The sequence below is a fragment of the Limanda limanda genome, chromosome 3 (genome assembly GCF_963576545.1).
Source record: "Limanda limanda chromosome 3, fLimLim1.1, whole genome shotgun sequence".
Taxonomy (NCBI): domain Eukaryota; kingdom Metazoa; phylum Chordata; class Actinopteri; order Pleuronectiformes; family Pleuronectidae; genus Limanda; species Limanda limanda.
Window position 1 is genome coordinate 29,444,696 of NC_083638.1, and position 25,639 is coordinate 29,470,334.

The 25,639-nt window shown below is 40.9% G+C and overlaps 1 protein-coding gene across 1 annotated transcript in view; it reads left to right on the forward strand.

Moving 5' to 3' along the window:
• The window catches only part of si:ch211-186j3.6 (neural-cadherin), a 295,947-nt gene that overhangs the window by 93,376 nt on the left and 176,932 nt on the right, over positions 1 to 25,639 (forward strand). The window contains exons 5-7 of the mRNA XM_061068864.1: positions 5,544 to 5,655; positions 11,978 to 12,227; positions 25,329 to 25,471. Coding sequence (XP_060924847.1) covers positions 5,544 to 5,655; positions 11,978 to 12,227; positions 25,329 to 25,471 — 505 coding nt within the window. The remainder of the gene's footprint in view (positions 1 to 5,543; positions 5,656 to 11,977; positions 12,228 to 25,328; positions 25,472 to 25,639) is intronic.

Here is a 25,639-nt window from a genome sequence, read left to right on the forward strand (position 1 = left end):
TAACGGGTGAAGGAAAGATGAAATAATGAAAGAGAGGAAGAAAGGAGTTGGCAGGGATATGGTACGTGCCCTTGTGTGCCCACTCTCCTGTCTGATAGTGGCCGGCCCCCTCAGCCTGGTGCCTGCCCTCTGAAGCCAGGGTAAGCTGGTCATATTGCATGTGATCTTACATATGATTTTTATTTGAAGACAGTTGTTGTCTTGCATCACAAATGAGTGAAACTATCCTCGAGGACAGTTTTTGATGTGGTGCTTTTACCACCTTCCCCAACATATTCGTCTGAAACCACTTTAACTGATCTCAGTAAAAAGATTTACTGGCCCAATACCCTGAGTGTGTAGCGTTCAGTATCAGCAGTGGGGATTTTTTGTGTTGTGAAGGATAATCTTGTTGACAGAGTAAACCTTTTACAGAGGCTCTCTACTTTAAATCAGCTTTAATGTCCCTCTCCTTGCTTTTTGCTGCCTCCTGAACAGAATTACAGTATCAGTCATTGCATCACATTAGAACAATTGAGAGGATAATGGAGGCTTGAATGGCAACAACAACAAAGCTTAAGTGGTTTATTGATATAGTATATGGTTGAGGTAAGGAAGGATACACACTCAGCTCCAGATATTAGTTTGTTAAAATATTCATGTTATATGATTCTACAAAATATAATAAGCATAGTTTATTTTCAGTCATACATCCAAGTCATACCTAGAGGTGCAGTGTCTCCTGTGCTCCATGGTAATACTTTAGTCAAGACTGTGCTGGTTAATTATAGGTTCCATGCACACATTTCAGCATTACTGTGATGTGATGGCAGGCGGGATGCAAGTTAAATTATACGTTGAGCGGATGTTTTTAGATTTGCACTAATAGTGAGACTGAAATAGTTGCATGGTGTTTATTTAGTGTCAAAATCTGTATGAACCATCAGGGACCATCTATCTATGAACCATCCCCTCACAGGAGCATATTCGCGAGGGAGCGTTTTAGCCTTACGTGCACAACTGTGTTTCTGCGAGCTGAGAGCTTAGACCTGCACTTCCCTACTTTCAACTGCTCAACTCCCCCGACAGCTGCTCGCTCGTCTAGTGGAATTTTGGGACATTGGAGGCGGGGCCAGTGGTTGATGCTCCCTTCCTTCGATTGGTCAGATTGAACACTCCGGTCCTCAGTCATATCTCTGATCTCCACTTCATGGATCATATATAGCACTGCTGTCAGCCCAAAAGCCTATTTGTTACATTTTTAATGGTTATGCACTTTTTACTTGTATTAAGGGCATTATAGAAGTTGCTGGCTCAATGTAAAGCTCTGCACAACTTGCTGTCTTGTGATACTACATGACTGACTGGTGACAGGGGGGTCATACGCTACACTATCTTTGTCCATGAAAATCTCCTGACTGGTCCCCAAACTCAACATGTCTCCAGCCTCTGTCCCCACCTCCAAAGAATCCGAATGCAACTTGACGAGCCAGCGACTGTTGGTTGGTGTTAAGCAGTTGTGAACGCTGGGAAAAGGGCAAGTTCATGTTTGTCTCACCCCTGTGCTCGCAGAGCCGCAGTTTTGCATGCGTAGCATAAAAGCAAGCTGGTGAGTACGCCTTTCCACTTGCCAATACTGTTTTGTGCGCTTGCAGAATACAAATGCTCCCTAGCTAGTAAGGCTTTATACTTGGGAATTTTGAGACTAAATTATCACCAGATTATCAAAGCCAATAATCAAGTCAGCATTTAAAATTGGATTATATATGTAAAGTTTTATTTCCTGGAAACCTAGTTGTGGCATCAGGTGCCAACAGAAACAGCACGTTTTGTGTGTGGTTGTGTGTGTGTGTGTGTGTGTGTGTGTGTATGTGTACATCAAATCTGCTTACTATAGATGTGTTGGTGAGTATGGCCGATGGATTTTTTTTTCCCAGAGACACTGAATGACAGGCTAGAGAGAACATGGAGACACACTATAGATGATTGTCGATGGGAAATGTATGAGGCAGCAGAGTAACGCACTCACCACCAATCCATCTGATGTGTTATGTAAGTTGACGTTCAATAAAAGAAGACTCATGCTCATAACTGCCAGACTAGACTCCCTTACATCAATAAATATTTTGGAAAACAGACTTCCTCTGGAAAAAAGAAGCAGTTGTGCTGTCAGTCACTTATGCGAGAGGAGAACATGCAGCAATCAGCATCCTCCGTTCGTGCATAGGGTCTCTGCTGACTGTGGAAACCTTTCCTTTTTTAGATTGCACACAGGTGAATTCCTGATAAACGATCCATCTTTTGAATACTGAAGATTTGCAAAGAGAGGGTGTTTGGGTTCCAGTCATCTGGATTCGATAAACATAAGCCAAACCTTAAATAATTCTCTTTTTAAACTCCTCTGTGACCATTATGTCACTGTATTTAATTCCGCACCAACTCCACTCTTCTTGCAGAGTCCTCACCTCTACTTGCCCATGTCCAATACCTGTGCTGAATGCAGTGGATGTGATCACGACACCTCTCTATTCAAAGTCTTGATGAAGTGAAGTTAAATTGTGTTCCTTTGATATGGCTTTAATGGAAAATATGTAAAAGGGGCAAAGTCTGAGGACTGTAGTGCTGCTGGATATCCTGTAGACACTTGTTTCACTGGAGCTATCTCTTTGGTACTTAGAGGCTAAGAAGATTTACTTTCCCAGATGAAGGTGTGACTTTGATTATCTGCTTAAAGTGTGAGGGATCCTGGATCCAAAGGCTACAGACTGTGCTACTCTCAGCCTGAACCAAATCCCATTAGACATTTTATTAAGAAGCTTTAACCACTATTCTTACCTACACAGAGGAGCTTATGTGTCTGTCCGCATTTGTTTGATAGTTGCCAGTGTCACACAAAAACTACTGAGCCAATTTCCATCAAATTGTGTGGATGGGTAGGACATGGCCAGAGGAAGAAACCGTAACATTTTGGAATGAATCCTAATAAATTCAGGAATTATATATTGACTTTCTTTGCACCATTTTCCACAGAATTAATTCAACAAATGGATGAAGTGGGGGTGCATGTGCACATGCATGGAGGTTTCTCTCACGCGCAACACAGACTGAAGTCCACAGACTGAATGCATTAGAGAGAGAAATGCATTGCATACCACAACTACAGCTTAAATGATGAGGTCTACATGGACACTAAAATATTTAATGGATGATAGTGTGATAGCGTTATTGAGCATGCTGCAAATAGCACTGCAATTAGCGCTGCAAATATAAGATATTATAAGAAGTGCAAACATTCTTTGGGTTCCTTTGTAAAACTGTGGCCACCCCAGTCTAGATAATGAATGGGAAACACTGCTTCGGCTTGGCAAGATAGGGCATTAGCCTTGGAGGAGGTATGTGCCCTTCTCATTGTTTGTGTGTCTTGTAAAACATCGTTGGGCTCTTCTGGCTTTGCACCACTTTTTCCCTGCAGTGTCAGTGACTGTGTGATGCTCAGGTACACCCACTCCTCTTTTCACTCCAACAAACAATACCTCACAAGCTCTGGTGGCTGGCGATAGAATGTATAGGGGGCACAGAGTTTTTTCTGTTATTGTTGGGGTGGACAACACAATAAGCCAGTCCTGTAGCCTGCATCGCAAACATTTTCTCATTGTGACTGTGGCAACTTTCATGGCAGTTGCATTTTTCAGAGAGATGTTTTAGGTCTCGCAAAACAATATTTACATTATTTTTATCCAGAGGAAGAGTTTGCTCTGCTTGTCTAAACAGTCTCTGGCGATGCAGTCACACACCACCTCATGATTTAAGGTGTGCTATTTTATCCTATCCCTCTCTGATTAAAGTTTACCATAGCATTAATAGTGCGGGTATGAATTTGTTTTCCCATAAAGACTTGAGAGGTAAAGTCAGTGCAGCCATCCTGCTGTACTTACATTTTTGCTTTTGATTTGATCCTGCTCTTCAGAAATCTGTATCTGTCTGCCAGAGTAGCGAACAGAGGTGCTGCATCGGTGTGAACTGGAGCCACTGAGCATGACTTTAATTTGCAGGTAGTTTCCAAGTTTCTCCCTCCAGGAGTGATAACTCATAGGCACCATTAGTTACCTAACCAGCCTGAGACCTGCCAGGAGCCATCCCGTGTGTTTGCGAGTGTGTGTGTGTGTGTGTGTGTGTGTGTGTGTGTGTGTGTGTGTGTGTGTGTGTGTGTGTGTGTGTGTGTGTGTGCTTAAGCTCATCTTGCTTTATTATGCCTGACTTCCCCTCTCTTCTCATTCAATCTTTCTTTTCCTAAGACCTTGTACACACACATACAGTAGGTTTGTATAGCTTGCTATACCCTCACCAGTTCCTGTCACATTGGCACATATGCTCACTCGCTCTGGCATGACAAGACAAATACACAAAAATCCCACAAACACACATAAACACACACAAAGCCAAACTAAGATTGGCAGCCACTGGCAAACACACTTAAATCACCTCAGGGAGTTGCCATGGTCAGATTTTGTTTTCCGTTGTTTCGAAGCTGATCTTTGCTGAAGGATTAACTGATATTACAGAATTTCATTTTACCTATCGGGACTTAATACCACTGGTATTTGCACTAACTGTGTGTGTGTGTGTGTGTGTGTGTGTGTGTGTGTGTGTGTGTGTGTGTGTGTTGATCTGAGAGTGGTTTAGTGTTAATGTGTAAACTGCTGTTTTTTAGTGGAAAAGGAGATGTGGGGTTGGGGTCAAATGAGCTGCCAGCCCATGTCTGTATTTATTTCTCCTGAATACTGCAACCCAGCAGTCAACATCTGGTACAAGATGCTTTGTTTTCCTTCATGTCCCTAATGAACCAAACAGCATTTCAGTGGCTCACGCACACGCATACACCCACCTCTATGCTCACACCATACAAATCCATCTTTGCACAGTGATCCACTCTCATTTGTTGGCTCAGGGCTTCTGAAAGAAAAAAACTGCACAAGATTGCATTCTCTGCTGACCTACTGAAGGGGACCACAGTGCCAGCTCTGCAGCAGTTTGCTCACTGAGGGGGGGGGGGGGGTAAATAAATCAGAGAGATCAGGGCGAGGGCGCGCCTTCTGAGGAGGGCGGGATGAGGCTTGCTTTTTGGTGAGGAATAGGGTTAATTTGGGTTACTCCCCGATGAAAACGACTCCAGACCCAAAGAAAACCAAACGGTGTCTGAAGTAGTTATCCCACATTTACATTAGTTTCATAACACAAATCTATTCCATTTTTTTTCCCCTTTAATCTCCAGCTTTTCTACTTTTCTACCATTAACTTCAACATTGAACTATATACTTTACATTACTACATAGTACATTTTAGGTCAAATCCTCCACATGTAGGTTGATATAAATTCATATTTAATCCAAAGTTAAGTTTTGCACTGGCATTTTGTAGAATGACAAGCTGAATTTCAGGTGAAATAACCACACCATGTCGATCACATTCGGTTTCTACCTGTAATTCCTCCCTGAACACAGCCGGCCCCACTAACTTCCTCCATGTCTCTCTGTCTCTCAATCTCCTCCTCTATTCTCCCTCAGGTACGAGTTGTCATTGTGGATGAAAACGACTGTGTTCCAGAGTTCCTCCAGTCCATTTACAGCAAGGATGGCGTCCCAGAGACGGTGACGACAGCGACCTCCCTGCTGCAAGGTGGGACATCCACACAAATTGTTTCATTTCCCATCCCTAACTCCGCATTGTGGTTTGTCCCCTTGAATGCACTTTTCTCGTTTTAGGTTTCAGACAACAAAATATATCACATTTCACTTTTCCAATCATTATACAAACTTTACTTGCAAGAGGAATTGGAGCAACACTGCACTGTTTTTACTAGCTTTTGTTTAAAATATCAATAAACTGAAGTGAGCTGCTTTTGTGTTATTATACTATTCACCTTCATTCTTATAAAATATCATGCAATGCTGAAAATCCCGCCGTGTTCTCAATGATACCTGATAATCATGTTACTGAGGTGAATATGCTGCAGTGGTTCACTTTTCTCCACTGTGTTCTACTGTTGAAATAGGTTTTATTTAGTTTATACCGATATAAGATGGTTTTAGAATTCAAGACGGAACATATTTGCATATGCATGTATATATAGCGAAAGCAGGTGAGGCTCAGTGGGTTATGTGTAGTGTCAGTAATATGCACATAACTCTGTTGAGACCTGGTATTTTATGTCAGGTGATCCAATCCCATGCTGACAGCTCTGAAGTGAGGGTGTGTCTGCAGCGAAGAAACATCGAGGGCACAGTTAAGATCCAATTTCTCAGAACCCATTCAGAGATGATCTGGGGTGTGTGTGTGGCCATTGACGGACCACCTGCTCAGCTGATGTCCTGTTACCTGCTTCCGTTTCATAATGAAACAAAGATATTTTTAGTTTTTTCAAAAGAGTAGTTTATATTTTATTATACAGCTGTAGCACATTGATTCGCTCAGCCTTTCCTTAGCCTGCTGTCTCTCTTAGGCTGCGGTCTCCTGAAAATGTCTGGAGGGGCTGTATGCTAGTATATTAGTTGTTGTTGACATTCTCTAGACTTTTTTCTGGCAGCCTCCCAAAATAAAAAGATAAAATCTCCTGTGAGAATACAGCAGATTATTGGAAGATTTCCTTTCGAGCGAGACGGCGTGTTGATGATGTTTCTAGCGTGCAACAGATGTAAAACTCTAAAAACAGAAAGAATAGCAGAGGAGCTACATAGAAGTCACAGACAAAGATGTCAACTTGGAAAGTCAAGATTGTCAAGACCATGTTCATGTTCATGTGCTGTAAACGAAAACCTGTGATCTCCACAGCGGAATTTATACTTTACACCCTGTCTCCTGCACGCTGCGCCACCCCTCACCTGAACGCTGCACAAATGTTCCTGTAGTTTTCAACGTGTGCTGCATTCTTCATATGTGAGAGGTAGAGGCTCAGTGGAGCGGACTTTCTCCAGAGTCCATGTCTGAAGAGGGTTTTACTCACTTTCTCTCACTCTCTCTCTTCTCTCTCACAAACACAACATGAAAGATGCTTGTGTTTATTAGCTGGCGACAAGTTCCAATCTCAGGTGTGAGCTGATGTACTTAGAGTGGTCCACTTGTGATTAGATCTTCGAAGACACCAGCTACTGCCAAGTGTGATCAGAGCCAAAGAGCGGCTGAGCTGCAACATTCTGATGTTTTGATTGGTGGGGAAACTTAAGCACTGGAAGTCATGACATTACAAGCACTTCGAATCATTGCATCTGCATTAGACTCGCCTTTCCTGTAACAACCCAACTTCCACACATGGATCGCTTAAGTTTCATTAAGCCTCAGAGGAAAAGCAAATGGTAGCTGTTGTGGGCACGATTCACTGCCAACAAAACTGAGGGCAAATCTTTCCACACTTTTCTGTCCCTCTACACTCTGTTAAAGATTACTCATCTAGCCCCACTCTCCATTTAAGACACATGTGATATCTTAAAAAGTGCAATTATTGCTCCAAATTGCATGGCTTCAAAAACAATATTTCCACTTAAAAAGCAGCTCAGGATCCATCTCTCCATCTTCACAGTTTAAAAGTCATTGATGCTCCACAGCTCCTTTACTTACTGTAGGCTAAAAATGGAAATACCAATAGCGCAGCAAATGAATATTGACGAGAACAAAATGCAGGGATATAAAACATCACATGGTGGATGTAAATTATTGATGACTGCAGTCATGACATCTCAGTTTAAGGTCTCATTAGCTCCGGATGCAGGCAGAAACTTTTGGGTTAGATATTTTTTTTTTTTTAACCATGTTCTGCTGTGATCATCGCAGTCTCCCTCACCACTCTCATTATCACCATTAGTCAAATGGGTTGTTTCTTCACATGACAGATATCGTGCAGCTAGTTTAAAAATGCATGGTGTCAGACGAAATAAAAGAATGGCTACGGCTTGGAAAATCAACCTATATCCTGAGAAAAAAGTCACATTATGCTAACACCATTTTGAGAATAATGCAACTTTTCAGAACCCTAAAAGAATTAGGTTCAATTAGTCAAGCAAAACTGAACATGAGGTTGTGAGAATTACAAGAAGCATACATTTTTACCGTCAGTTCCTGGGGCTGTAATAAACTGGCACGATAGGTTGTGTAATTGATGACTCATGTTATGTGTTGTGTTACAAAAGACATACAGTACAGTAGCCATGTCACAGTAGCCTGCTCTGCTGTACTTGGTACTTGAAAAACAACATATATGGATTCAAAGAAAAAGAAGAAAAGAACTGAATAATCTGACGCAGTGAGCAGAGAGGCTCAACATAAGCACACAGAGAAAAGCTACGGTGCAAAACATGATGAATACTACTTCTGAAATATTGTGCAGTAAATCCATTCAGGACAAGCACAAAACACAACGTTTTTCAGCACAATGTTTAAGCAGTTCAACTTCACAAGGCAGATAGATCATAAGTGGGGCTGCAGCAGTTATTTGCAGTATCTTGGTTTATCTGATTCAAGGCAGCATACGGGGTGTGCATGCATTTGGGCCCAGATTTGCTCTGGTAGAAGGTTGCATAATTGAGGTCAGAGTTAGAGCTGTTAGAGTTCCAATTCTTCTAAATTCTTGTAGACATAAAATCCACAGGGGAATAATCCACATTTCCATATGCTGCTGCTAAAATCATGTGAAATCGATACATTACATCAATTGCATTCGTCATCTGATCACATATAACCTTTAATAATCAACTGTAGCAGCTCCACAGGCAAAAAATAGACATGAAGTGTGTGCAAAAACATCTTCCAACAGCGCTGGTTCTACTTAAAGAACAGTATTCACCTTGAAAATATGTTGTCATGCTGTTGGCCTGCTGCGAGCACTACTGTGCTGACGGCATGTGGTTATTACTCGTAACATTAGCGTGATTGAAAAAAAATCCTGCTTCTATAGCAAGTCTGTTCCCTCTTTCATCTGTAACTGATTCGTTATTTGAACACATGTCGTGTTGCTCTGAACATCTATGTTTTTTGCCTCTTTGTAGTTGTTCTTCAACACAGTGGAGCATCAAACCTTTTAAGAGGAAATCAGCATGGTATTAAGCTCACAACAACAGTGCTCATAGGGTGATGTTAATCAGGGGCCGTATCATTTTCTTCATCTCAGTATAGCATGTTAGCAATTAACAAAAAAAACATTCATTGTCCTAATTATAATTCTATGGGGACCAAGATTGATGGATTGCCAAGTTTGTCCCATATTCACTGTTCTAATAGAATGATAATTTCAACAAGTTGTCCGTGAGATATTTCAGTCAGTCTCTCTCCCTTTCGCTCTTTTAAAGGATCAATAAAAATGCTAGTGGATCCTAGTTAGTGAGGAATTGACTGAGGGAGTGAGGTGTGTGATGATGGAGGAACAGCAGATGCTCAGCGTGCTGCCATCAACAGGTGCACCAGGGAAAGCGAGACATTTTCCCCTCCTGTGCTGATGCTACAGTGTGTGTGTGTGTGTGTGTGTGTACAAATTTGTTCGCTTGAGTAAGGAGACGGCTTTGTATACTTTTGTGAAAGAGTTCCCAATATTAAGAATGAAAACTCTCTCATTGTCTGATATTTCGGTAAACGCTTCCTTTGTGTATCCTTTTTGAGTTTCCAAATTTTAATTTTGAACACAGGTAATTAACTTTTGAAGGACCTGTGTGTCGGATTTGGAAGGATTTGTAATTCCATAAGTATGTTTGAATTGAAATGAGGAACCATTGTGTGCTCATTAGATCAGAATAAGCTCTTACATTCCAATTGAACTTTTTAATCTGTAAAAATTGCTTTGACATATTTGACAATAAATACTCTTGATTCCACCAGAGTCCAATCTGAGTGCAGGTTAAACTTAACAGACAATCGTTTTGCTAAATCATGTGTTGGTAATCTCATTATCCGCTCAATCATGAGAGTGGACAAATGAGTACTTTGCCAAGTTGGAAAATAAACTCCAGAGTACCAAGCAAGCCAATTATATCACTTTCCATAGACATCTGAGAACCCAACAGTTTCCATCTTCAGTACAAAATCATTATGTGCTAGATGGACATGGAAGCTGCAGCCTGGACTGCACCATGTAGCGATGCCAGCACAACAATGCTGATTTAAGATTACAGAGGGACCCACTCAGAAATAGATGAATAAATGCTCCAACCGGGCTCTGAAGAGTACAAATGTGTACTTAGTGAATTAAATATTGACTCAAATGTGACATGTGTTTGACCACTGTGCGATTGGACCGGCACTAGTTCTCCACTTCATTTCCTACCCTTCTGCATTGGATGAGACCCTGTTCATCACTTTGCAGCAGGAAAAAAGCAGCATTTCAGAAAGAGGACAGTTGTTATAAAAAACTGAAATTACTGTTACCCCATTCTACATAACATAAAGAATATATGATTTGATGCAGCTTTTATTTGAGTGTTGCAATTTTTGTAGTAAGTAATATGGCAATATGACATATTACATATACAGAAGCCCTAGTCTAATGTAAATATAAATGCAGTCTTTGATTTGGATGCGTAGTTCTTTTTAAATCAATCAATGTTGCTTTGGGGTAGGACACTTTGGTTGGTGTACAGCATTATAACCTTAAGTAATAGAGGTAAACTGCACCCAGCATGCTCATGCTCACCATCCAGTTATGTGATAGTTTAAACCAAAACGTTTGTGAGCTGTCTGACTCTGGAGCTGCTCATATCATCATAAACTCAAATAATGTGAAATTGAAATAATTTGCACTACGAAGTAACTCTTTCTTTGAAAGTCTTTTGTGATTGTCCCTTGCATCATCAGCTCTATATGCAAATGCACGATTGCCAGAAACATTGCAAACATCTAGGTTGTGATTTGTTTCTGCTCCTACACGTACGAGTGAATAGGTGAATAAACAAATTGAAACAGTTAATAACTTTTTTGAAGCATGTCTCTTCCCATAAGGTTTTGCAGCAGTAAAGGAACTAAAGTAAACAGTGACATGTTTCTGTGTTTATGTGGGAGTGCATGCATTTATTCATTTTCATGCGGGTTTTGTGAGTGTTTGTTTTTGTGTGTATTGGCACATGAGCCAAATGCAACGTAAGGTGAATTTGGGAATTGGGAGTTTGATGCTGAAATGTTCTTGTTAGCAGGAAATATGCTTATTCAAATCCCTGGTGGTCTTTTCAGTTTTAGCAAGGCAATCAATTTGTGGCCGAGCAAGTCCTGGCTCCATGGATTTTCAGTGTGTGATGTAGAGACAGAAATGGTGCAGAATGACAGTCCTTTCTATTCATTTGCTGCAAATAGTAACTCTTAGCTTCTCCTTGTAAGTTTATAGAGCTGAACATTTATATCTGTTGGAACGACCCTTTCTTGTCCATCTTCATCTCACTCGGAGCATGAGAAGTGAATAGCTGCCCTGTGCTCAGATAAAAAAAAGCATAGTGTCCTTCTCATATTAGATTCAGCCCCTATTTTCTCTGTCTTAAATCAGTACACTGTATTGCCCTAAGCAATGAGGCTTTGACAAGTAATGTCTCATGTCATTTCATTTTTCTGAAGAAACCCAAGTGGGAATTAAAGTAAAGAAAGGGAAATAATATAGTAGTCACTGGACAACCCAGCTCATGCACTTGCCCTTGTCCAAGTTCAAGTAGCGCCTTCATTCATGTGTTCATTGCTATAACAAGATCTAACAGGAAGAAGTTGACAGCATGGGAGCTTCCTGCTGCGTAGCTATGGTAGTGATGTCATATTTAGGTAGTAGGGATCAGTGGAAACAAGGCTTTAGTTGAAGTGTGTGTGGGTACCATGCTGTGGGAGAAGGGCTTTAGATAGTGTGTCTCATAAATCAGCCCTTGTATTTGACTATACTGCATGAGTCAAAAGAAAGATTGAGATCCAAGAGGCTCTCTGTGATGTCTCAGTTTAATAGTTCTAACTTCTGTCTTTCTTTTCTCCAACTGTCTGTTCTCCTCTTTAGTGTCAGCAAACGACTGTGACTCAGAAGAGAATGCAGAATTGACCTATTACACCCTGAGTCAGGACTTCACCATTTCCCCTCACGGGACCATCTTCCCAGTGGGGCCGCTGGACTACGAGAGGCCCAATCATCTGTACGAGTTTGTGGTGATGGCCATAGACAAGGGCGAGGTCCCGCGGACTGGTACGACCACAGTGCGCATACGAATGGCTAACGTCAACGATGAGGCGCCCGAGTTCTCCCAACATGTGTAAGTGAGAGCTGGGGTCCTTACACAGTTGTTCATTGTGCAAGAGACAAAATAATGGAATTTGGTTTTATGGCACACAACGGCACTGAGTTTGTTTGAGGTATTTAGGCATTTAAACCCTCCTTACCCTGTGTCTGATTCCTCCCTGCTGGTGAGGGTGAGACACTTGGAGGCAGATGGTCATTCTGGTGACAGCAACGTGTTATACAGAAGAACTCAAGCTGTTCGAGTGTCACCCTGGATTCTTTATCCATTCTGTAGAGAAACGTACGGACAAACAATCTGGGTCTGACTCTCAAGGCTAAGATCTTCTGAGTGCCAGGACGATCTTACTAGTTTAGTTTTCACACATTTTCGTTGAATATATATCAATGACACACTTGAGCCACTGCATGCAGCTGGATTTCCATGTGGTCGGAAGGAGTTGTAAAGCAGTTTGAGCTGTTTTGATGGTTGCAGAGACAAGCCAACAAATCTTTGAATGACCAAGTCACTATTTATCAAGCAAGAAATGCATTCACAAGTTTAATCATTTTAAATGAGAATTTACAAGGTGTGTTGTGTTTTATTTAAAATTGAATTTATTAGGAGTTTGAAGTGTTTTTCAGACAGAACAGAATAGTTGATACTGGAAATGATCATTAGACGCCGGCCTTCTTCTATTTTACCGTCTGATGAAATGCTTTGCTTCAGGCTGAAGGACAAAATGTTGCCTAAAATATTTTGGCAACATTAAACCTTAATACAACAGGATAACAGCTCAAATTTATATTTTTGATTTGATGGTTTCGCGTGGCTTTGAAAAGAAAAAGTAAAGTAGTTTTTTTTTTTTTACATTCTATTGAGTTTCATATTACAAGTGGAGAATTTTGGTGAAGCCTCGTGCATAACGCGCGCGCGCGCGCGCGCGAGAGAGAGAGAGAGAGAGAGAGAGAGAGAGAGAGAGAGAGAGAGAGAGAGAGAGCTTGACTGTCCTGCCTTGTCAGGTCAGTTCCTCACAGCTGCTTCCCAAACCAACTTCGCAGCTGCCATTACCCACAATTCCAGCACACCCCCATCCCCCCCATCCCCCTGCAGTGCCGCTGTGGCGCCTGCATCTTTTAATTGGTTGATTTTCTGGCAGAGAGCTGGGAAGATTGGTGAGGCAGGGTCAATCAGCCATGCCCACCAGCACCCTCAGGAGGCCCAGAGCTTGCACTCCCAGTGTGTGTGCGTATGTGTGTGTGTGTTCAGTAATTATAAAGGTCCCACCAAAGTAGGGCGTGGGTATGGGCAGAGTGATGTAGTCATACAGTGCATTCATGCGTCATCCATTTGATATGCATGTGTTTATGCTGTTTATTTATGCGCACATGTGTGTGCATGTCTGCGTGAGTTGGTTGCGTGTGTTCGGTTTTATTGATTAACTGTCAGCGACAGCCGAATAATCAGTCAGTTTTCCTTCTGTAACCCTCAGCCCTCTACTGTAGCTGCAACAAAAACAAGAGTGGACAATCTATGACGTATCACTCCAACACACGTACATGCTCTGCAGAGCTTCAGGGTCACACACATAGACGCCTGCACAAATGCATTTGAATTCACATAGATGCACACGTGAGCGCTACAATTAGCAAACACATGTGATGTCTTTGTGGAAACGGGGAGAGTTTGGTAAGTTAAAGGTACAGATTTTTAATTCATTACCGTCCCTGTATATTCATTGTGTTAAACTGTGTGTGTGTGTGTGTGTATGTGTGTGGTAGGGAGACTGGATGTGCATGTGTGTTTAGTCAATGCATGTGATGGATGAAGAGGAAAAGAGAGAGGTCATTAAATGTATCATCATCCAAGCAGAAAATCTGGCCTATTTGTATCGATTCTTGGAGTTGGAAGCATGCAATAATGAGCATCCATGTGTACGTGTGTGTGTGTGTGTGTGTGTGTGTGTGTGTGTGTGTGTGTGTCCGTCTATTTCGTTTGCTCACAGTATCTATAAATGATCCCGAACACTGAACAGTGTTGTTTTCAATTTAGTCTTGTTGCTACTTTCTTTTGAAAGCAAGAAAGAAAGACGGAAAGAATAATTACTTGTTTTTCTTTGTGACACTATCAGATCTGCCTCTTTAGGGCCTTGCTCTTTTTTCCCTCACTCACGAGTGACCTTTCATCTGAGTGCTGTCACTTTTGCCATCAGGACCCTATTACTGTACTTACCTTCGCCCTTCTGCTGCCCTGGAAACCACTGCTTTCGACACCTCTCTCGCCTGTGTGTCTTCACATTCACATCTCACATGCACTTTATGCACATTGTGTGGCAGCTGAACAAAACACTGGCAGCCAAAGCCTGCTGCAGACCAGAGGACAATCGGCGCAATTTCGGGTCCCAACAATCGTGGGATCCTGATTCGATTATCCAGCCAAATGATCCAGTAATATGAGGGGTTGACAAGTTTAATTGTAATGTTACCTTCTGTATCAGAGTTTCCACAATGTTGAATCCTAAATCCTGAATATAAAACATGTTTTATACCCATTGTCACCCGTACTAGGTGGGCAGTAGATGGGAAACTGTAAGAGTTCTTGTTTAATGTTTCCTGTTGTTTGTGCAAAACATTACACAAACAACTGCAGCCGGCTGACGACTCATATATTGTTTGCTGAAACGCCAATTGTTGGTTGGTTGGTTCGGCGTTTCGTCTGGATCGTCTTTTCTGTGCGTTCTCACAAATCACAGATACACAAATGGTGACTTCTGTCGCTATTTCTGTGGTCACCCTTAATTTAACATATCATTTAAGATCTGAAAATCTAGTTTGCAGAAGACATAAGAGCAGATGTTGAAGCTATTACTTAAATGTACTATATTTCATTGTCAATATAGCAGGGCGGCTGTGGCTGAGGGACAGAGTGGGTGTCCTTCAACCTGAAGGTCGGCAGTTCGATCCCCAGTCTGACCCATCTGCATGCTGAAGTGTCCTTGGGCAAGATGCTGAAACCTGAAAGGCCCCCCATAGAATAACCAAGTGCTGCGAATAGATGCGCCGTATGAATGTGTGTGTGAATGCAAAACTGTACTGTAAAGTGCTTTGAGTGATCATCAACACTACAAAACACTATTGCTCTTACTTCAGCCACATACACACAACTTCAGCGGTGGTGAAATCCTTGCCAGGCCTCCACTCTTATATTAGCTGTCAGTTTTCCCACATTGTGAAGGGTTGTGTTACAGTTCATGTGCTTTTATATTGTAGACCGTCTGAGGAAAGGTCAAGTCCAAGCCTTGTTTGGTGCTTGATGTTTTTCCTCTACATGAAATGACTGACGACTTAAGTCGCTGATATAATCCCTTCTGATATCTGTTTCTGATCTTTTGTTTATTCATTGTCTTTGTCATGACATATTGATGTCATTGTCAGGAACCATTTCTTTATAACTCCTGCTCTTGCCTCACCTCAGTGTTATTGTTCTGGGAGAAGATTTTTCACCAAATCAGATTTCGCTCATACAAACATTTCTCATGCCCTGTTTGTTGTTTCCCGGTAATCACACAGTCTCCATGGATGAACGATAACAGTCTCATACAGTTAGTTTCTCTCTGGGGTTTGATTGAACTCCTCAAAACTCATCTCGGTTACATATTTAGAAGTTTTCTTTCTGTGGAAAAATCCTTTCATGGCTTTAGAATGACTTGAGTGTATCTCTACACCTTCGCGTCATTAAGTCTTTGCGGATCTGTCAGTATATGTAAATAAACCATGCTTCTATCTCCACCCACCACTCAGCTGCTCGCCTGCAGCTCCTTGGTCTGATCGTCCCCTTGAGTTTAGCTAACTTTAATTAAATTCAACTCAATTTTTATTTGTATAACACAAAATCACAATATTCATTATCTCAAGGCACTTTGCATTGTAAGTTCAAGACCTTACATTATAGAGAAACCAAACAGTTCCCACAATGAACAAGCACTTGGTGACAGTGAACAAAAACAACTTTTAGTGGGAAGAAACCTCTTGAACCAGACTCAAGAAGGGGGGCCATCTGCCTCAGGTGGTTGGGGTGAGAAGAAAGAAATGAGGGGGAGAGGAGTTTGGAATCAGTCTGAAGTAATGTTACATTTGCATAATACAACTCTATATAGACAGGAGCTAATAAAGGTTGATAAGAGGAACTGCAGCAGTTTGATGGTGTCATATTCACAGTCCAGACAAGACCATTGTCTTTCACTAACCTTAAGCGCCTTGAAATAAACATAAAAAGTGACCTTTTATTTATATAGTCCTTATCAACATATTTTCAACTTATAAAATACATTAATTAACTCTTTTGTTTCTTCGTATAGAAAACCTAATACGGTTGCAATTGAGTTTCATACCAAAAGTATTTGCTGCTGCAGTTTAGTTTTATCGAAATATACGTTTGGTCAGGATTGATGTAAAGTGGACTTGTGAAGATTCACACATGTGCAGGTTTACATTGATCAACTAAAGATCTCTCTACTTTTAATTTTTTTTAAATGACTGTTATGTCCCGTCACTGACGATCAGAGGGAGACGTCCAATCCAGCAGAGTTAAAGACAACAGGGACCAGAGTGGATTCATCCTCAGCTGCCCATGAGACTCACGTCTTTACAGGATGATCACAGGGAGGCTTTTGAAGAGCAAGCACAGAAACATGAACATTATTTAAAATGTGTACTCATACACATATATAATGAGGTTTCTCTGTTTCGTATACACCCCAAACAATTATTTACCAAATATGATCAGACCTAAGCATTGGTGGGGAAATAAGAGTCCTCATACACACACTCATACATTTATACGTCATTCTCTGTGTATGATTGTATCTGTGTTTGTAATTCTCTTGTGTTTTAGCATCAATTTGAATATATTTGAAAAATGCTTGTTTCCCCTCATCTTTTCCCACTCAGGGCTCAGTCTGATTAAAAAATTCTACAGATTCGACAGATTGAGCTGTCGGGCCCCACATGGGAACACAGAGCAGGACCCAGCAGACATGTTGAAGGAATATTAAAAGCAGCAAATCTCACAGAATTAGTTCACATGAATCACTCAGCTCACATGTACAGCCGTGGCCAAAAGTTTTGAGAATGACACAAGTATTGGTTTTCACAAAGTGTGTTGCTTCAGTGTTTTCAGATCTTTTTATCAGATGTTACTATGGTATACTGAAGTATAATTACAAGTGTCAAAGGATTTTATTGACAATTACATTAAGTTTATGCAAAGAGTCAATATTTGCAGTGTTGACTCTTCTTTTTCAAGACCTCTGCAATTCACCCTGGTATGCTGTCAATTAACTTCTGGGCCACATCCTGACTGATGGCAGCTCATTCTTGCATAATCAATGCTTGGACTTTGTCAGAATATGTGGGTTTTTGTTTGTCCACCCGCCTCTTGAAGATTGACCACAAATTCTCAATGGAATTAAGGTCTGGGGAATTTCCTAGCCATGGACCCAAAATGTTGATGTTTTGTTCCCCGAGCCTCTTAGTTATCACTTTCGCTTGATGGCAAGGTGCTCCTTCATGCGGGAAAAGGCATTGTTCCTCACCAAACTGTTCTTGGATGGTTGGGAGAAGTGGCTCTCGGAGGATGTTTTGGTACTATTCTTTATTCATGGCTGTGTTCTTTGGCAAAATTGTTAGTGAGCCCACTCCCTTGGCTGAGAAGCAACCCCACAGATGAATGGTCTCAGGATGCGTTACTTTTGGCACGACACAGGACTGATGGTAGCGCTCACCTTTTCTTCTCCAGACAAGCTTTTTTCCAGATGCCCTAAACAATCGGTAAGGGGATTCATCAGAAAAAATGACTTTACCCCAGTCCTCAGCAGTCCAATCCCTGTACCTTTGACAGAATATCAGTCTGTCCCTGATGTTTTTCCTGGAGATAAATGGATTCTTTGCTGCCCTTCTTGGCACCAGGCCATCATCCAAATGTCTTTTCCTCACTGTGCGTGCAGATGCACTCGCACCTGACTGCTGTCACTCCTGAGCAAGCTCTGCACTAGTGGTACCCCGATCCTGCAGTTGAATCAACTTTAGGAGACGGTCCTGGCTCTTGCTGGACGTCCTTGGGTCCTTGAAGCCTTTTTAACAATAATTGAACCTCTCTCCTTGAAGTTCTTGATGATCCGATAAATGGTAAATTCAGGTGCAATCTTACTGGCAGCAATATCCTGGCCTCTGAAGCCCTTTTTGTGCAAAGCAATGATGACTGCACGTGTTTCCTTGCAGGTAACCATGGTTAACAGAGGAAGAACAATGATTTCAAGCATCACCCTCCTTTTAAAGCTTCCAGTCTGCTATTCTGTCTAAATCAGCATGACAGAGTGATCTCAAGACTTGTCCCCATCAACACTCTCCTCTGTGTTAACAAGAGAATCACTGACATGATGTCAGCTGTTCCTTCTGTGGCAGGGCTGAAATGCAGTGGAAATGGTTTTTTGGGGATTAAGTTAATTTTCGTGGCAAAGAGGGACTTTGCAATTAATTGCAATTCATCTGATCACTCTTCATAACATTCTTGAGTATATGCAAATTGCCATTATAAAAACTGAGGCAGCAGATTTTGTGAAAATGTATATTTGTGTAATTCTCAAAACTTTTGGCCACGGCTGTACACACACATCCAACCACTTTAATAAGATGCTATATTTGGGTAGAAAACACTGCTGCCTCACTGTAGATGCTGCAGCTGCGTCTGCTCCTGTTGTGACTGCTGCAGCCACCTGAAGCCTCTAAATGTGGGTTATTACACCTGCGCTATGCGGGTGTATTGTAATCAGGGGCATTTGTCTGTGTCACTGTCACAGCAATAACTCGAGCTGTTTTTATCCAATTTAGGTTCAACTTGGTACATTGGACAGGATTCACATGTGTTTTTATAAATACATATATGCATTTTTTCCAATCTTTTATAGGTTAAGGTCACGGCATCACATTTTCGGCCCGAAAGCTCATGCATGGGAAATACATTAAAATCACATATCGTCCATACAATTTATTATAATGGTCTGAAATATGCACTTATTTAGTTATATATTGTATAAATTATTATTAACACATGTTTATATATTTAAATTGAAATTTTTTTTTAGCTACACCACACATATGCAGAAAATATAAATATCTCCTGCTCACAATACAATCTCATCGTACAGTACCTATGTCAATGTATTATTATTTTGCACACCTATATTCCTCATATAATTGTCAAGTTATCGTCATTTTATAATTTTTTTCAATCAATACCATTCACATGTGTTTTTAAATATACTATTTTTGATACTTAAACGTTCATGTACATTTATTATTGAAGACTTCATGCAAAAATAATATATACTGTATATAGCATCAGATGGTATTCAACAAGTATTGATGAATAAGGAATCAGACAGAAGTAATTCCAGTCAAATAAATATTGAAGGATTAGCTGGTGGTTTTCAGTATAAGATCCACAGCTATTCAACACACAGCCTCTCTTTCCTGATTCTCATCCACATTTATCTGGAAAAAACTAATTGACCTCAGTAATTAAATTCAGAATTTAATTTTAACAACTGACACCAAGCAACAGCCTAAGGGATGCATCTATTTTCTCTCCGGATCAACGGAATGAAAACAAAGTAAAAGAAAAAAAGCTTAAAAAGTAATTAGTGTGTGGTGGTGTATGTCTTAGGCGTTTAAGAATTGATTGCGGCATTGATCTGGTCAAATTAGAGTTGTGGTAGAGCCAAAATGTGATTGCAAAAGGCGTCTCTGCCGTTGCTTGGCTGCTGGGCTTTCTGCATCCTCTGGGTGCTCCGTCCTGAACTCTCTCCACTCTCCCTCGCTCTCACTCACATAGGCAGTCGCTCACGCACTAGCCGCCTACGAGCATCTGCTTGAAAGCATCGGAGAGCAGTGTTGTTGAAGATAGGTTGATTTAAGTGTCAAGTATTATTAACCTCAAAATGCCCCCTGCAAATTTTGCTATGGCAGTGAACCATTATTTCTTCTTGTGTATTTAGGAAATTTACATTATGCCTGGTACAATAGTTTATGTGGAATGGTCACAGTACATCATGGTCTTTTATTCTTTGCAGAAAACTACTGCTGTTCCTTTCTCTTGTTTCTGTATTATTCATCTTGAGTTTTTTTAGTTTTCATATAATGGGAGGGTCATGCACTAGATATTTGTCTGAGTAGAGTTCTTGTTGGAATCCACAGTCGCCACGTTCACACATTTTGTGTATCTAGACTCTCTAGGATAGGGGCAGATGAAAAAATGCATACGTGAGGCACCTCAGATATGGCAAGTATAATATAATGTATTATTGTGTTGACTTCCACTTAAAGAAGCTAAGTGTGTGCAAACAAGATGGCCAAATTACCATACATCAGGACTGCAACCAACAATTGTTTCTGACAAAACAATCTCACCCTATAGCAGCTGTCCTGGTGCGTTTGATCACAGAGCTCACCATCTTTTTATGCAGATCGTTTCCCCAGTTGCCATTGTCTGAGGAGGACAGTGTGATAGGATCAAATGCTCCAGAGTAACCACTCCACTCAGATTAGTTTGTGAACTTTATTTTTTGAACTACTTTGTTCTTGTGATAAATACAATCTTTTAAAAAATCTGAACAAATTGCTAATGAGATGTCCCCAGTTCCCGCAGGGCACCGAAATCCTTGAGCCGCATTTTTCTGTCTGAACCCTTCCAAGACAAAAGTCACAGAGCCTGACCGGACAGACATTAAAAAATGTTTTGTCCGAACTTAACTTGATGCAGTTAATTTAAGCTGCACTGAGTTTGTTTCTCTGTCCCCGACACACATGGCCAATTGCTTGTCTTCCGTGTTTACAGTCTGCATGTGTAAAGCATCAGCCCAGCCAATGTGAAATACCTGACCCTGAATATCTACTTCCAATGTTTTTTGCCTGTTGAGTCCTGACTGGTCTTGACTGGCCTGTTTTTTTTTGGTAGATTATTGTAGTAGGGTTAGGTTTTATTTATTAAGTGATTTTATGTAAACTTGTTTTACACTTATTTTTCTAACTTTCAAATATTAAATGTCAACTTCCAAAAATATATAACTCTTCTTTTTCATTGATTATCATTTTGTGCATTAGAAAAACAGCTGGGCAGCTTAGCTCTGGTAGGATGTTAAAAGTATCCATTTAACGGCAGTAACAAAACAATACCCAACCCTATCCTAATGGATGGTGTCTTTAATGCCCAATCCCATTTAACCCCTTGGCCCTACCTGTTTGCATTCTCTTTGTTTTTTGTGCAATCACATGCTGGGCAGGCTGTCCGAATACCTGGACGGAGGGGTAGGACTTTATAGCCCTCGAAACAGAGATTTTTCAGAGCCTTACTTCAAACCTAGGGGTACCAAGTGTCAGGCCTGGACTGGAATGAGGACTCAGAAGCAGAGAATGTCACGTACCAGCACACTTTATTGATTTCAGAACCTCAATGCAGAGTGACAAACAAGAAGGCTATGCAAATCTCACTAACTATATCTATATAATAATATAATACTTGGCAAGCAATAACTGGGGAAAAAGAACTTCCTAATAAATACAAAACATACACTAGAAAAAGAAAAAGCTTTTAAACATAAACCACTCCCGAAGGAGGACAAACAAATGGCAAGAGCACGAAATCAAAAGCGCTCCCGAAGGAGGAAAACCAAACTACTAATAAATGGGGCAAAAGAAAAGGCTCACCTAAACAGGAGGCTCAACAAACTAACTAAATCTCTCTTAACATAAATCGCTCCAAAAGGGAGGAAGAAAAACAGTTTACAAACAACACAAAACAAAGCTAAACTGGAAAACTTTAACAAACAAAAAATCACTCTCAAGGAGGAAACAGAAAACAACTTACGTGGCGTAGCAAGAAACTCTTTGGCAAAAACGACAATGACTGTGGGTAAGGCTTAGGTGCACGAACAAGAACGAAACACTTCGGCACAAGACAAAGGGGAGACGCAGACTATAAGCACATGACGGTGAAGGGAACAGGTGGAAACAATCAGAGACAATCAGACCGGTGACACATGAGGAAGGGCAAGTGACCTGAAACGAGAGGAGAGTTAGGATTTCAAAATAAATCAGGAAGTTACGAGACAAAAACCCCAAGACAAGACAAACCTCACCGCGGTGTGACACCCAGGATGTCTTGCGAATCACTGGCAAGCTCCATCGATAAGGATTTCAAAACTCTGATAATGATTGTAATATGTTAGTTTTATAATATTTCAATGTATTGAGGTCACTTTATCACCACCATAAAAAATAAGTCGCACGCTAGCGTTAGCATGCTAGCCATCTTTTTTTTTGCATGACAATCCCGTTTTATCACATAAATTCATGTCGCATCCCAAGGGCCAAGAGGTGAAATGGGATTGGTCTCCAACCAACAGTCTAAAAGCAAGAGATACTCAATTTGCAATATTAATAAACTAAAAAAAAAAACAGGAAGTGGTTCACCCTGAACACAAACACACTTACATCTATTTATAATTGTTTGACAAACTTCCCTTTGTTTTAGTAGCTCAGTAATCACCGATGCTGCTAGTTTTTTCATATGACAGAGCCAATTACAGGCCAACATCAGCTGCTGTTGCCAGTCCGGGCCGCCTGTAATCAAAAGCCTAATTGTAAGCCAGCTCTGTTTGAATGCATAATGATTACTCTGTCTGCATCTGTAATGCAAAAAGTAAACTCAATTTGGGGAGTTATTCATGATTCCAACCGCACTGACAGCGTCTATAATTTTACTAATTGCGGGCAGAAACGCAAACGGAAGCCTCAGTTTGTTCTGGATTGCAGGTGAGATAAATACAAGCAATTATCTAATGATCTTTTCAAACAGCTTCCTCAGACCACAAGTGGAAGCCGTTTGATCAATGCACCCTATGTACCCTGAGAGGAACTGCATAATGAAGAACCACAGCGCAGCAGCTCTCCTCACCTGACTCGTGTATTGATCTGCAGAGAAGTGCGCGGCTTGCAGAGTGGGAGCTGGAATTACTCAAATGCTGCAGCCGCACTCGGCAAACAGAGCAAAGAGGAGCCACATGTCACTGATCGTCCCGGGCAGAACTAGTCCAACAGTTGTTGAGGCAGTAAGACGGCAGTGACAGAACATGATCCTAATGAGAGTACCTTGTTTTCATTAAAAAATGTATAGACCTCGTCGGCAGGGACGAGTGACAGACGGAGATAATGTATGTTTGTGTTGGGCTGTAAGCTGATTCTTAAAGCTGCACACATGTGAGGAGGCATGACACATTTATAACTGAAAGAGCTGTCATTTATTGTTAGCCTTAAGTTTAACATGCTAAACGGTGTATGCATATGCGTACACACGCACACAGACGACAGTGATTGTTTAAGGGGTCTTTCTTAAGTCTCTCACGTTAAAGCTTTGGTTTGGAGGGAAAGATTACTTAAAGCCCAAATGACATTTCCCCTTCTTATCCTTAGTGGACTGTCATTGGGATCAACTCTGCAATAAAGATGGTTCCCCAATGAACACTCTAAGTAGGTTTTCTTGAGTAACCATGTCATTTATATGGTATTGTGAACCAGTGCGGTAATTACATTTTTCATGGCAGCAAAATACTGTAATATTCCTTGTGGTTTGTATATAAAGTTTTAATTTGGAGGTCCAATTCATAATTTCACATAAGAAAAGATTGAAAGCTGGAATATTGTGGCATTTCACAAAATGTTTTGATGACAAAAATGGGTTAATTATAATTAACATCTTCTTTTCAGACATGTTGTATTTATTTTGAACATTTGTTGTTTGAGGTAAGTGGCTTGCGTTGCCTTTTTCTTACCTGCACGAGTAGATACTTTTGTTATTGATATATTTTATTCTTTAATTTCTGTTTAAAACATGTGCGAAAAAAAAATAACATAACCTAAAAAACCCAACCTCAAACATCACTTAAATATTTAAGATAGAGCCTGTACCTGGTTCTGTGCTTTAGGAGCCAGCAACAGACATATATAGCACAGACCCTTAAAATCTGATTAGGGTTCAGCCGCCCTGAGTGTGCTCCAGGTTAGTGACGCAGACCAGTGGCCAACACCACCAAGAAAAGGTGTGTTGTGATGAGCCACTCCTGTGTACTGCATATTAGTTTACAGGATAAAGGTCTCTCTCTCTCTCACTCTCTCTTTCACACACACACACACACACGCAAACACACACACACACACTGAGTGATTAACACCGGGGTCCCATGGTGAGAGCAATCAACAAGCTGGTTTAACAGGAAACTGTTGATACTAAGTTCGCTGAGGGATATTTGTCTCATTAGAACATATGGGATTTATCATAGATATAATCCTTGGTACATCCAGTCTGCTCACGATGTTGGAAACCAGAGTCCGATGTGTCTTAGTACTCTGCACCTACTGTGGGATCACCACTGAGAGAAGCACTTACTTTTGTCAAAGTCACAGTTTGTCCTCTCGTGCCTGCAGTTGTTAACATTTGATGAAATTGTCTTCGGTCACAGTGTGTAACACAACCACTGGTGCAGCCAGAGCCCAGCACAATGAACAAAGCCAGCACATCATGTCAGAGTCAAGAGAAAACCTCAGGCTAACATGGCCAAAGTTATGAGTTTTGATCGTCTGGGGTGTTGACTCACAAGGGCTATGATTCCCTTCATCGTAGAGCTAATGCATTTTACCAAAGTATATATTTTTTCCATTATGCAGTTTCTCCATGTGTGTTTGTGTTTGCTTGCTTCAGTTGGATTCAAAAGTCAAAGGTCTGCTGATTAACCGAAATGAAAATGACACTAATAAGGTTATTAAATCTATTGAGGAAAATGCGCTGATACAATTGTTTGGTCTGTAATTGGATTCAGTATTTCTGTGTGGGCAGCATATTACCATACAATTGTTCTGAAGCACTGAACTCATGGTTGAGTGTGAATTTGATGAAAGTGATTTATAACTCTTTAAAAAGTGTCTGATTTCTACCTGCAGAGCTGCCTCTCAGAACATGCGTCTTTGTGAATTGAAGCACTTCCAGGTGAGAGGTTGATCCTTTGTGTTTCCTTATTTGTTGTTTTAGATATCGAACGTTCGTCTCAGAGGATGCGGGCCCCAACACACTTGTTGCCACGGTGCTGGCGAAGGACCCTGATGGGGACGGGATCACCTACAAGATTGCCACAGGAAATGAGGAGGGCAACTTTGTCATTGACAGCCAAAAAGGTTAGAAATGCACGATTGATTCGGTCTTTTTACCTTGTTCTTTTTGTAATTTCGTTTTATCTAGTTCTCCTGTTTGTGTTATATTTTCTTTTTTCACATCCTCAGGACAGCCGTAGAATATGACTGTGAAAAGACAAGACTACAGATCTTATAACTAAATTGCTCTAC